General features: G+C 38.5%; 1 protein-coding gene, 1 long non-coding RNA gene and 1 pseudogene across 2 annotated transcripts; 1 reads left to right on the top strand and 2 right to left on the bottom strand.

Annotated features, from left to right (window-relative positions):
- Positions 1-1,308: 1,308 nt before the first annotated feature.
- LOC132988769 (uncharacterized) lies at positions 1,309-2,132 on the bottom strand. The gene is made up of 2 exons (XR_009675854.1): positions 1,648-2,132; positions 1,309-1,501 (listed from the first exon to the last, which is right to left on the bottom strand). It is a non-coding gene; the product is annotated as an uncharacterized LOC132988769 (long non-coding RNA).
- Positions 2,133-3,785: 1,653 nt separating this feature from the next.
- Positions 3,786-7,282, bottom strand: LOC132988529 (matrix metalloproteinase-18-like). The gene is given in 11 exon segments (XM_061055979.1): positions 3,786-4,380; positions 4,480-4,583; positions 4,673-4,796; positions 4,799-4,816; positions 4,932-5,065; positions 5,158-5,287; positions 5,422-5,583; positions 5,677-5,805; positions 6,397-6,545; positions 6,646-6,893; positions 7,123-7,282. Coding segments are annotated over 11 exon segments (1,446 nt in total). The 5' UTR covers positions 7,261-7,282; the 3' UTR covers positions 3,786-4,270.
- A 464-nt stretch (positions 7,283-7,746) lies between these two features.
- On the top strand, positions 7,747-10,442 carry LOC132988747 (matrix metalloproteinase-18-like; annotated as a pseudogene).
- The last annotated feature ends 4,399 nt before the right edge of the window (positions 10,443-14,841 follow it).

Raw genomic sequence — 14,841 nt, forward strand, 5'->3', positions numbered from 1 at the left:
ACTGGAAGACATCAAAGCTGTTGTTCAATGTCAAGAAGTTATTTAACTGAAGAAAAGCTCTTCAATAATTTTACTTGAAAATGGAGATTTGATATAGGCCTGTCATTTCTGAAACATTCACTTAAGATAAGACACTTCAAAAAATATATATTCGGTTTCCTGGTATATTTGAATAGCACTTGGTCAAAACCAGCGTTGCAATGTGCTTCACAAACCATGGATGCCCAACAATAAAATACACAAAAATGAAGGAATAAAACAAGAAGACATACCATATAAAAGAGGAACAATCTAAAGCAGTGGCTAAATTAAAGAATAAAACATAAACTACCCGAAACAATTCAATGAAAGATTAAAACTTTTAAAAAATGTTTTAGTTAAAGAAACAATAAATAAGGAATTATAGCTTCATGGATACATCATAGAATATACGAGGAGACCTCATATTAAAATATGTCCTCAAAAGTAATTTAAAATCAGACTCTGATGTAGCAGGTCGATCTATAGCCAAGAGTCCTGTCTCTGTTTTAGATGACACTCTTAAATGTATTATTTCAACTATTTTTACATGCTGATGTCACCATGTTTTACCACCACATGTCTCGTTCATCGGTGACCATCCTATTTTTAACGATTTGTGGTTAAGTGCGAATGTTTATCACCTACATATAAATAGATCTAACCACACTTACATTAAGTCTAACTCCTTTGTGCTGCAGTCCTTATTAGTCTACAATTCTGCAATAGGTAAGGTTGGCGGATTATAAGTCTACCCCATACAACCATTTTGGACGCCCCTCATTTTGCCAGGCAAACCTACAGGTTTTGCAGCAATGGAAACGGGGAAGCGAACTGGTTCAGATATAACTGACTCCACCCGACCTAAAAAGCCTCTGCATTTTTCTAATGAGATCAAGACCAGAATCATGGTAAAACTACACAGCAAAATCAGCATACTCAAATTAACACTATCAGAGTTAATATTAACACTTTTAAAGTGTCTATATGGGTCCACACCACAAAGTGTTAATTTAACAATTTTTTGAGAGTTGGTATCTTAACACTAACTAAGTGTTACTATTGACTCTTTTTGGAGTTAAAATTTAACACCAGGTAACACTAACCAGTGTCACTTTTGCTCAACACTGCAATGTAGTGTTAGAAATTCACTCTTTCAGAGTATCTTTTTTAACTATTAAAAGTGTTACCCCCATATTAACACTGTGAGGTGTAAACATTGCTTTAATGAATTACTAAAAATTACACACAAAAAAAAAATCATGTTTGGTTAAAACACATTTATTTGAAAACATGTGCACCACATAATCGTTTAAAACACTTTGTAAAACATACAGCAATATGAAACAATGTATGCTCTCTCATTTTCATTACAGTATTACTTATCAGTCTGGAAATGAGGCCTGGAAGCTCATGTAAGCCATCTTAGGTGTTGAGTTGGACTGTCTTCAGTCTCCATGCAAGACAACCTGTATTGGCTGATCTGTTCCTGCACATGCACACACATACACAAAAAGACACACCAAAGACACAGTAAAAAACACACACACAAAAAACATTTAGTTAATAATCTCATAGCACAACTGCATAAAGATAGCGTAGCAACATGCTGTCGGACAAGTCGTGAACGAGCAAGGCAGCTTAGCAAGCATAAACCGTTCACTTACATCTTTCTGCTGTTTAACAAAAATAATGCTAGTTTTAGTCTTACTAACAGGAGATATCATACCAACACTCACACAGCAAACTTAGCATACTTAGCTTAATAAACAGTTCATTGAGACACCATCTCTGAAACATTTATCATAGCTATGGTCCTTGCCATCAAATTTAAGATGAAGCAAGATGACATCATTGAGTAAGTAAGCTACTTAGGAGGAGAATAAGATGGCTAGCTAGATATTGCAGCATAAAATCAGCTAACTGTGTTACAGTGGCTAATATTTGAAAAAGACCATACACAAGAAGAGTAGTATCAATATCTATATGAAAACATAACGTTTACTGAAAATACTTAATTTTCTTACCAGCCAACGTCAGGCTAAATCCACAAGTCATCACAGTCTGCAGTCTTCATGACTTCTGTCGGTGTGTGTTCGATTATGGGGGTGGGGAGGGATAAATAACACTTTAAGAGTCACATCCAGGTTCAGAGTGAAAGAGTAAAAGAGTTAAAGATGTTGCAGTGACACTTACAGATTTGATTACTTGACACTTCGTTTTTACACTCGATTTTGACTCTAACTCTTTTTCAACTGAGAGTAAAGTTTCAGGGATTTGACTCCATCCAGAGTAGAATTAACTCTGCACTTGCTGAAATTTCACCAACACCAAAAATATAACTCTTTTCATTTGGCTGTGTAGGATCAACATTGGAGATGCTTTTGAAAAATGGAGAGAGGTTAGAATGCAGAAAGGTTTCCAGACCGATGCAAGGCTGGCTAAACACTGAAGCTTCAGTGTCTGTGACTTGGCAACCTGCATGCGCAAACACTCTAGAGAGGAGGGGGCGGGGGGACACAGCTCTTTCCAATGATTTTAATATGGACTGAAGTACCCATTTTAAACACTAGGTGTCAGAGTTACATATTGCTGTTTTAAAGTGGGAAAGAGACTATGCAGAGGATGATTGAATGGAGGTGGATAATTAAATCATTATTAGGACATATCACTGACCTTAAAACCTCCAGGACAGCCCAACTAAAAACCTTTTTTCTAACCTTAACTAGCCTACTCTTATCCCTCTACTTAATCCAAATACACAGCTTACCCCTGATGCTAACTAGGACCTCACAATTAGGTTTTTCTCCCATTAGGACCAAATTTAACCACTCAAGGTCCACTTGTCGCACCATTCCTGAAAAATACTTAATAATAAAAATATTTAAAAAACCAATAGCCTTCACATCAACCTCAAGTGTCCTCTCTGAGCAATCTAACATGCAAAACTGTGAGGTTGACCATGGTGGACAAGTATGCTCAAATCTCTGCAAACTCAGGAATATGGGTTTACAGCATGTGAGTTTTTGATTTGATTTGATTTGATACTGCTTTATTGTCAGACATGGTCTAAAATGTGTCTTGTATCACAGCGGCTCCATTTGCAACATAGAAATTAAAGACAAGATACAAAGATTTGACACAACATTCAAACACCAAACAAATATTCAGAGGCCTTAAAGGTGCTTTGATCTGAGATTCAGCTCCCCATATCCATTGTAGTAGTGACTGGTGAACAAAGAGTGTTTCAGTCTGACCTTATTTAAGGTGGGACCCTGTTTCTCCGGTTTGATGGTAATAGTTCTGTGTTCAGAGTGTGGTCAGGATCAGAGGCCATGTCGTCACATGTTTTTATCCTAGGCTGAAACATAAAGTGTCTGCATTGGTTGGCCTACAGATGTTTAACTGTTGGAGCAGTTAAGCATGTTAAGTAGTGGACAGACACGTACCACGAGGTGTTACAGTACTGAAGAACTTTTAGAATCACAGAAGTAAAGAACAAAACCAGAGTTTGTCGACCCAAAAGATCTCAGTTTTGTCTTTTTAAGGATATATTTAATGCGAGAAAAAAAACCCATTTGTATTTGCACGTTGAGTCTCTTTTCATGTTTAATTAATTTTTTTTTTTTTTTTTTTACAATTCATTATAGAAACTGTATCTTATTATATTTTTTTAAGCTCTTGGTTAATGGTAAAATCACTCTGTTCTACAAATCTGCAGATCCTCTAAACATCAAATAAAAAAAATATAGAAAGATACATCAAACTACTTCTCAATCAACTTTTATTGAAAATTATTGGTGTCATCACATATTTTTAACAATTTTGCAGGCATACATTCATCTGTCTTGTCACAATGGTTTACAAATTTAGTGCAATGTCTGTGTGTGTGTATCTGTAACAGTGATTAATCTTTTTATGCTACATGCTCCGTAGTCATCAGTTAACCTTCATTAAACACACAGTTAAAACAGTTTAGTGAATATTAAAAGAGATGCTCAAACAATGAGTATGAAGATAAATAAGATACATAAAATAGAGTTAAATTAATCTTAAATAGCAAAAGTGAAAAGCTCAGAAGTTACAAAAATATACCAAAAAAATACAAGGTGCTTTTCTCAGGAAGGACTTCAATAAAGTTTATACCTGAAAGTGTTTAACAATATAATTCTGTAAAATGTTACATTTACAGCTATAGTGCCTTCACTTTCACTCAGAGTGGCTATGTAAGCACCTTAGTGGCTGAACTGGTCTAGTTCTTATTGCAGCGCAGGAAATAGTCGTTCCTCAGCACTCGGAACAGTCTGCCACTCCTCAGGCTGTACTCAAACATGTACGGTCCACTGTAAATATAAGTAAAACCTGCAGAACAGAACAGCATGTCAATTCCTGTGCAAATTTGCTCTGATTCAGTAGATTTTTATTTCCCAAAAACACAGATTAGATTTGAATGCTGCTCACCTCTGTACTGGAAAGCTGCCGTCACCTCCCCGGTCAGTCCGTTGAAGGTTTGATCCACATTCTTGGGGAATCCCTTATCCATTCTCTTCTTGGCCTCGTCGTAACTAAAGAAACAGAAGCAGGAATTAGACTGATTCATACAAACCACAATCAGTGCATGTTATTAATCTTACTTCTCGTTATTTCAACATACCTGTAGTACTTGCTGCCTACGAAGAACAGAGTCTTGCCAGTTGCTGCATCATAAAGAGCTGCATTGACTTTCTGCACACTTTCAGGAAGACCATAACTGGAGATAGATTTGGGAAAGCCGGGCTGAAAGCCCACACTCGACGACCTGTAAGGAAATAAAAAACATTTTAGTATAAACATGACGTGATTTTAAATCTGAAAAATTCTTAGTCTGGCTCTGATTAGGAGCTCTGGTTTGATTTGCAGAACTAATATTGTACCTTTGAAGAGTAAGACGCTGTCCAACACGTGGCTTTCATAAGCAGCATCGATGTTGACGGGAGCATCTGGCCAGAAGTTTGTGATAAGGAGTTGCTGAGATTTCGAGCTCTGAATGTGGCTACGCCAGAAGAAGCTAAGAACAAAGAAGAATAGAAAGTAGTTTTAAAGTCAGATTTTGTGTGACTTACAGTGATGTTTAAGAAATGAGCTGTGTGTCTACAATACCTGTCCTTGAAGAAGAGCATCTCTCCTCGCAGGGTGGCAACAGCGTCTAACACCATGGTTGAATCACAGGAATCAGGGGTGGTGGGGGGCTCAGGTCCTGGCTGAAAAGTATCCGTGTCAGGATTTGGACCTGGAGGTTCGATAGAGTCGGCTTATCATTGAGTTGTATGACATCATCAACAATTGTGCAGAACTTTCTTGAGGGATTTTTGGTCAAATGTTTTTAGCACTTGCACCAATAGATGCACCAATATGAGTACTCACCATAGAGAGACTGGATTCCATTGATGTCATCCCGGGGCAAAACAAAGGTTTCAGGGTTATTGAATGAGTACAGGGGGTACATGAGAGCACCAGCATCATCAGAGTGAGACAATCCCAGAGAGTGACCGAACTCATGGGCGGCCACCATGAAGAGGACGTAACCTACAGCAGAGATCATCAAATTACAAGTTTAGTTGCAACTCAAGTTCAGATGAAAAAAAAGGAACAAAAGTATACATTTGGTAACTAACTGACCTGAATTTGAGCGGAAAGTGAAGGTCTCATCATCATCAAAATGAGCATCTCCTCCAATACCAGGAGCCGGGGCGAAGGCGTGGGCCAGAATGCCATCAGGGCCATCGAAGGGGTAATAATCACCATGTGCTGTTAGAAGGAACATTTGCTCATGGTCAAGTTTTGCAAACCAAGTAGAATAACAAGCCATGATGAAATTTGTTCTAAGAAATATTGTATTCTTGGTCTTGGTTTTCAGAATGCAGCTTAGTGTTACAGTTCAGTAGCTTTCCAATGTGTTGCAAGAAACTGAAATCAAAATTAATAAAAGCCCAAATGCGTTATTGGATTTCATAATTTTCACTGTTGCCATCTTGGTTTAAGGAGCCAAAATGGAAAATATTTGGAGAAGAGGGTGGAAACGCAGTGCTAAGCCTCTTTCCTGAACATCATGCTGCATTGAAGAAGACTTGATTCTAGAAATAAAGTCTATAAAAATGTTTACTGAGGTAATAAATTAACTGAGAACAACAACTGAGAAGACTTTTTCTACAACCAAACCTTTTTTTGCACCCAGTGGAATCTCCCCCTACAGGCCGTTACAAAGAATGCAGGTATAAGACAATCTCACATTTTCTTTACTTGTGAAACCAAGAGGCTACAGTCCAAAAAAACCCAATAAACTAAGTACTGAGAATAAGAGACTGGGAAATGGTAAAGAAGAAGTTAATTCAGACTCACGTCCTCTTACGAAGGAGATCATGATGTCAGCGATGCCGCTGTAGATTCTTGTGAATCTCAGTGGAGTGACATTGGCCCAAACCTGAAACGCTTTCTCTATGGAGTCATCAATTTCTGATGGGGACATGTCAGGTGTGTAGTTCTCGATCCTGAAGGGAAGAAAATCATAAGGTTACTTACATGCAATGCACAGAGTAGTTACATGGAACCAACAGGTTCTCTTACACACTCATTGTTCAGATCATTCACCTGTAGGTGAGGCTGTTTTTGTCCCACTTGAGGTCGCCTCCAAAGGTGGTGAATTGGGCAATGTTTCCTTCTGGAACTCCGCAGCGGGGCTTCTTCATCATTGCTAAGGTGTCTGCATCCAGGGTGCCGGTGATCTGGAGACCAAAGAATCTCTGCATTTCTCCCAGCTTCTTGGTCACAGGGCTGATTCCTCGTCTGATAGTCGGACCCGTCTCCTCCGTAAGGTTGAAGAAATTCTTCAGGTAGCTCTGCAGGAGAGATTGAGAGTTAAATACTCAACAATGCATCAGCTATGAAATGTAAAATGAAGGAAGATGTTATCTGTTTGCTGATTTAGAGAGGGCAGAGAGTAAGCAGCTAATCATTTTCTTCCTGTGTCTAATATTAACATTTTCTAGAATAATAAGGTTTCCACATTCACTGTAATTCAGAATAGTATGAAAACATGCATACAAAAGCAAAAACAAGCATACATACCTCTGCAAAAGTCTCATCCTGCACAGTCACCTGTGGTAGTGGCACACAGTAGACTGTGACTGCCAGGCTTAGTAGAACGCATAGATTGAAAGTCTCCATGTGTGTTGCTGAATGTCTCCTTGTCCTGCAGGCAGCCATTATAAAGGCTGCGATCAGGGCGTGTTGAGCAACTACCTCGACGACTCCACGACTCAGTTTCCCTTTAATAGGTAATAAAGGAAGTGGCTAATTGTTGCTCATCATATAAACAAAAGTTGCCCACATTAAGTCACAGTAATTATCATGAAAAATAAAATGTGGAAGATTTTCAGGACATGACAATGCCATATATGTACTACTGTATTTATTTTTACAACTTCAACAAACTTTTCAGAAATTACTTCAGGTCAGATTACTTTGAAATATGACACATAGACACTTTGAGTCAGGTTACTGAAATTGGTTCACACTAATAATACCGTATATGGCAGTGCTGACTGTTTTAAAATGTGCACATTTCATCTCATGGTGTAGTTGTTCAAATTTCCAGATAACAAAAACGACTAAATAAAAACCCAATAGCCTTCACATCAACCTCAAGTGTTCTCTCTGAACATGCTAACATGCAAAACTGTGAGGTTGACCATGGTGGACAAGTATGCTCAAATCTCTGCAAACTCAGGAATATGGGTTTACAGCATGTGAGTTTTTGATTTGATTTGATTTGATACTGCTTTATTGTCAGACATGGTCTAAAATGTGTCTTGTATCACCACACTCTGAACACAGAACTATTACCATCAAACCGGAGAAACAGGGTCCCACCTTAAATAAGGTCAGATTGAAACACTCTTTGTTCACCAGTCACTACTACAATGGATATGGGGAGCTGAATCTCAGATCAAAGCACCTTTAAGGCCTCTGAATATTTGATTAGTGTTTGAATGTTGTGTCAAATCTTTGTATCTTGTCTTTAATTTCTATGTTGCAAATGGAGCCGCTGTGATACAAGACACATTTTAGACCATGTCTGACAATAAAGCAGTATCAAATCAAATCAAATCAAAAACTCACATGCTGTAAACCCATATTCCTGAGTTTGCAGAGATTTGAGCATACTTGTCCACCATGGTCAACCTCACAGTTTTGCATGTTAGCATGTTCAGAGAGAACACTTGAGGTTGATGTGAAGGCTATTGGGTTTTTATTTAGTCGTTTTTGTTCTCTGGAAATTTGAACAACTACACCATGAGATGAAATGTGCACATTTTAAAACAGTCAGCACTGCCATATACGGTATTATTAGTGTGAACCAATTTCAGTAACCTGTCTCAAAGTGTCTATGTGTCATATTTCAAAGTAATCTGACCTGAAGTAATTTCTGAAAAGTTTCCATCATAGATGGCATTTAGCATTTATTTTTGATTTTGCTTGTTTGTCTTTTTTAAATGATAATGGAACAAAGAAAATAGTTTAAAACTTTATCTGCAAGAAGTTGTAAAAATAAATACAGTAGTACATATATGGCATTGTCATGTCCTGAAAATCTTCCACATTTTATTTTTCATGATAATTACTGTGACTTAATGTGGGCAACTTTTTTTTATACAGTCGTCGAGGTAGTTGCTCAACACGCCCTGATCGCAGCCTTTATAACGGCTGCCTGCAGGACAAGGAGACATTCAGCAACACACATGGAGACTTTCAATCTATGCTTTCTACTAAGCCTGGCAGTCACAGTCTACTGTGTGCCACAACATCTTGAGTACTTAACTCTGAATCTCTCCTGCAGAGCTACCTGAAGAATTTCTTCAACCTTACGGAGGAGATGGGTCCGACTATCAGACGAGGAATCAGCCCTGTGACCAAGAAGCTGAGTGAAATGCAGAGATTCTTTGGTCTCCAGATCACCGGCACCCTGGATGCAGACACCTTAGCAATGATGAAGAAGCCCCGCTGCGGAGTTCCAGAAGGAAACATTGGTGAATACTCCTTCTTCAACTCCAAGTGGCAGACGAACAGCCTCACCTACAGGTGAATGATCTGAACAATGAGTGTGTAAGAGAACCTGTTGGTTCCATGTAACTACTCTGTGCATTGCATGTAAGTAACCTTATGATTCAGCCAGGACCTGAGCCCCCCACCACCCCTGATTCCTGTGATTCAACCATGGTGTTAGACGCTGTTGCCACCCTGCGAGGAGAGATGCTCTTCTTCAAGGACAGGTATTGTAGACACACAGCTCATTTCTTAAACATCACTGTAAGTCACACAAAATCTGACTTTAAAACTACTTTCTATTCTTCTTTGTTCTTAGCTTCTTCTGGCGTAGCCACACTCGAAATCTCAGCAACTCCTTATCACAAACTTCTGGCCAGATGCTCCCGTCAACATCGATGCTGCTTATGAAAGCCACGTGTTGGACAGCGTCTTACTCTTCAAAGGTACAATATTAGTTCTGCAAATCAAACCAGAGCTCCTAATCAGAGCCAGACTAAGAATTTTTCAGATTTAAAATCACGTCATGTTTATACTAAAATGTTTTTTTATTTCCTTACAGGTCGTCGAGTGTGGGCTTTCAGTGGCTATGATATCGTGCCCGGCTTTCCCAAATCTATCTCCAGTTATGGTCTTCCTGAAAGTGTGCAGAAAGTCAATGCAGCTCTTTATGATGCAGCAACTGGCAAGACTCTGTTCTTCGTAGGCAGCAAGTACTACAGGTATGTTGAAATAACGAGAAGTAAGATTAATAACATGCACTGATTGTGGTTTGTATGAATCAGTCTAATTCCTGCTTCTGTTTCTTTAGTTACGACGAGGCCAAGAAGAGAATGGATAAGGGATTCCCCAAGAATGTGGATCAAACCTTCAACGGACTGACCGGGGAGGTGACGGCAGCTTTCCAGTACAAAGGTGAGCAGCATTCAAATCTAATCTGTGTTTTTGGGAAATAAAAATCTAATGACTACAATTTTTATTCAAATTTTTATTTAAATTGTACTGTGTTCACTTTTTGTCTGCAATCTTTGCTCTTTGCTGCTGTAACACTGTAAATTTCCCCATTGTGGGATAAATAAAGGATTATCTTATCTTATCTTATCTTATCTTATCTTATGAATCAGAGCAAGTTTGCACAGGAATTGACATGCTGTTCTGTTCTGCAGGTTTTACTTATATTTACAGTGGACCGTACATGTTTGAGTACAGCCTGAGGAGTGGCAGACTGTTCCGAGTGCTGAGGAACGACTATTTCCTGCGCTGCAATAAGAACTAGACCAGTTCAGCCACTAAGGTGCTTACATAGCCACTCTGAGTGAAAGTGAAGGCACTATAGCTGTAAATGTAACATTTTACAGAATTATATTGTTAAACACTTTCAGGTATAAACTTTATTGAAGTCCTTCCTGAGAAAAGCACCTTGTATTTTTTTGGTATATTTTTGTAACTTCTGAGCTTTTCACTTTTGCTATTTAAGATTAATTTAACTCTATTTTATGTATCTTATTTATCTTCATACTCATTGTTTGAGCATCTCTTTTAATGGATGAGCACACGAGCCTGGTACGGGACAACTTTGCTAGTGTGAGTGAGTCCTAAGAAGTAAAAAAACAAAACCAGACTTTGTCGACTTGCTCCAAAAGACCTCAGGCGGCGGAAGAAATAAATTCTTCGTTTTGTCTCTTTACAGATGTATTCAATGTGAAAAAAATTTAATTTGTATTTGCATGTTAAATGTCTTTTAATGTTTATTTATTTTTAATTTTTTTATAGAAACTGTTTTTTATTGCATTTTTTTAAGCGCTTGATAAATGGTAAATCCCTCTTGTCTACAAATCTGCAAATCCTCTAAACCAGGGGTGCCCAATAGGTCGATCGCGACCAGTAGATGGAAAAGGTTGTGAGGGTAGATTGCGCATCATTAAAAAAAAAGATAAGTGTTAGCCTATCATCAATCCTCCATGTGATATTTGCCACTTGATTGATGTACAGGGCGGCCCATCTGCTGTTGCTTCAAACTGTGTTCATTGGGCTAACCGTTAATGACAACTACTCTCCTCTCTTCTGACAACATGGGGTCACCGCGTAGAAAATGTGTGAGCTAGCTTACGGCAAAAATATAGCGAGCCTTCAAAATTATATCTACAGAAGAAGGGAAATGAGTTGGGGAGCCGGACCAAGTAAGAAACCAAAAACTTACCACTTCCATGCGGAATGGGAGGAGGATTTTCATGTTCTAAGTGCATTTGTCTGATCTGTCAATCTACCATTGCTATTCCAAAAAAAGGGAAATGTGGAGAGGCACTTTTGAACTGTTCATAAAAACTACGACACTGATATCCCTCCGAAAAGCGAGCTGAGAAAGAGAAGGATGACTGAACTAAAACCGCAGTTAACTGGACAGCAGTCATTTTACACACGTGAATTTAAAAGCAAAGTCAGCCACCGAGGCATCGTTCCGGGTGAGTCACTCCATCATTAATCATTCGTTGAGGCAGCTGACTCGTTGTTTCGGGACTTTAAAAATAAACCAGAAATATTATCTTCAATCAAAGCTCTTCAGCTATCAAGAAGTACAGTGACACAGCGCTGTGAAGTAATGGGAGATGATTTGACACAGCAGCTGTGGAAGGACATCGCGGACTGTGAGTGTTTCTCGTTGCAATTAGACGAGTCAACGGTCATAAGTGATACAGCCCAATTGTGCATTTTTTATTCGGATGGTGTTTACCGATATGACTGCAAAAAAGGAACCGTTAACAATACTGCCCATGATGGAACATGGGCAATCTGTGAAAAACTTTAAAAAAAACTTAAAAAAAAACAATTTAAAACCAATTTAATGTCAATCACTATGGACGGTGCGCCCGCGATGGTGGGCCACTTGAATGGATTTATTGCCAAGTGCAGGGAGGATGATGCTTTCCCAGACTTCTCTAACTACCACTGCATAATACACCAACAAAAATGCGAAACATGAAAGAGATAATGGATGTTGCAATGAAAATCGACTGTTGCTACACACTGATGCAAGATGGCTTAGTAGGGGGACATTCCTAAAGAGATTTCGAGAGCTCTGTCCGGAGATAAAGGAGTTTCTCCTTGTCAGTAAAAATGCAGAATACAAGCAACTTAATGACGATCAGTGGCTGCTCGATTTGGCGTTTTTAACCGATCTCACTAACATGCTGAATGAGCTCAATTTAGAGCTGCAAGGAAAAGACAAAACCGTGGTCAACTCGATAAGTTCAGTTAATGCTTTCAAATGAAAAATGCAACTTCTGTCCTCAAAGCTGCTGCGCCATGATTTGGAGGAACTTTCAAAACCTCACATCAGAGCTGGAGACCCAAGGAAAGGCGTGCGCGTGTAATAGTTAGAAATGACACAAGATAATTATAGTTTGTTCGAGTGTCAGTTACTGTATCCTCTATGATACATGAGAATTATTGATTCAAGTTATGGTAGTCTGTTATTAGATTAGTCTGTAACAGAAGTTTTAAGTTGTGTTTTAGCTGAATGTATTTCTAACACCTTTGGCAGTAATGTTGATGTAGTTATCAGGAGACACCAGCAGGGGGTGCAACCACAACTTAGTAATGTAAACTGACACTGCGCTTCCTCACCAGTCAATACACAGACGATCTGAGGAATGTTTTGTGTTTCTTGACTCAAATATCCTCTTTTACAGGTATGAACTTGTACAACAGTGTTGTGTGTCTTGTCCTTGGTGTTATACTAAAATGTATAGTCCTTCTAGAAGTTGTTTGTATTGCACAACGTAATTTTTCTGTGAAGTTTTGAAGTTAAATATATGACCACAAGTTAAGCTAACAGTCTAGCCTGCAGTTTCGATTAGCATCACAAATGCACAGTCATCCGTGATACCGTGTTACAGTGTATCTATGTTATACGTTTTTATTCAGTATGCTTACTGTGGGAAATCTACTTACTACTCTGTTGTCAGTATGTATTTGTTTATGCTTGTTTAGATGATTATAGTCATCTGTCTGTGTGAATATGTTGCGACCAGTCAATACACAGACGATCTGAGGAATGTTTTGTGTCTTGACTCAAATATCCCCTTTTACAGGGCTTTTACATTTGGAGGCACCGCTGGGATTGACTGAAGTGTGGTTGATATCCCATAGCAGAGGAAGACATCCCATATCAATCATCCCATATAATAAAAAAAATAACTCAGGAGACAGAGAGAGGAGCTTTGATCAACGTGTTAGCCAAGTCAGCGGAAGCATGTTTCCTGAGGTGAAGAACGTCCACTTAGGAGCAGCATTGTCACTGGTATAAGCATTGCACCACCTCAAAGTTTTTATTTTCTGTCAAAATGAGTACAGAGATGGAGGATTTACAGTTTGAAGTTAAAGGATCTCCTTTTCAACTTACCACAGGCCAGTTTAATATTTGACTTTCTTGGAATATCAGGAACAAACAGCAAAAATATTCTGGGCAAAACTTGTAATGCTCTGGTTTCCCTTATCACTAAACATGTTGAACGTCAGGGCCGGCCTGTGGCTTAGGCAGTATAGGCAAATGCTAGGGGCAACAGCATCCATAGGGGGCGCCCCAAATGAGTGCGGCAGAAAAGTTGAAGATAAGAAGAAGAAGTAGAAGGAAAAATGCGTTTAAATGTCACTTAATATTATTTATCTAATATAATTTTCATGCTTGTATTTAGTAATGATCCAAAAGAAGCCATGAAAACACAACTATCACATTTAAAAAGGCTCTATTTTCTTGTCTCCTGCTTGACGTGGCTCATCACAACACAGCTGCTCGTTAACTGCCGTTACCTGCTCGTTGTGGAGGAGGAAGGCAGGCGATTTATTGGAAGTGAGTGACACTGACCATATGGATTAATATCACGTTTATAAATGACCGTAATGTAAAAAACAACAACAAAGCCCTCGGGAGCCCAGGGCCGAAAAAGAAGAAGAGGAGGAAAATATGAAAAAGACACAGAGGTAACGTGTTGCACGGATAAATGATTTATCTGTTGTAGTTAAGATAGCTTGTTATGGATGGATGATAGTAACGTCAGTGTTTCCTAGCTCGAGTTAACATCAGTTATTTCCACTGTACTTTTATTAGGTTAAGATTATTCATGGTAAGAAAATAACCAGTGTAAGAAAATACACTTCTTTTTTTGTTAAGTATGGGCTGAGTTGTTTGGGACACAAAACCTACTTTTATATTTATTGACATCTCTGTATTTAGTTAGCTTACACCCTAGTCGATTAAAATGTTTATTTTCCACCTCCTGTTGTCATTAATAGTTTTAAGCTCTTGCCTTTTGTCTAAGAGCATGTATGCATTTTGTGCTTGAAGTCCTCACTGAATAGATACAGTAGTTGTGCATGCTGTAGGTCTGGTTGTAAGGAAAACGTTTGGGCTCACCTGAAAAACTATACTGATGTTTCTGTACTGCTCTGACTATATTATTAAATGCCCATTTTTCCACAAATGCTCATCTTCTCTCCCCAGATGCAATTTTAAAACATTTAAAACCATCCCCTGCCGTCCCTGGGCCGTCAGTGACCACTTCTGCTCCCTGCACTGTTTGGTATTGTTTGTTCTGTTACACTGGTGATTTGTATTTATTTTATTTTGTGTTTATTTATAAGAAATATTAGAGTTATTACCATTTTATTCATGTTTGTTTTTAAGTATTTTTTATTTTAAATAAAAAAATTATGAAATCTTGCCTAGGGCACCAAAATGGTTAG

Source organism: Labrus mixtus, chromosome 14, assembly GCF_963584025.1.
Source record: "Labrus mixtus chromosome 14, fLabMix1.1, whole genome shotgun sequence".
NCBI lineage: Eukaryota > Metazoa > Chordata > Actinopteri > Labriformes > Labridae > Labrus > Labrus mixtus.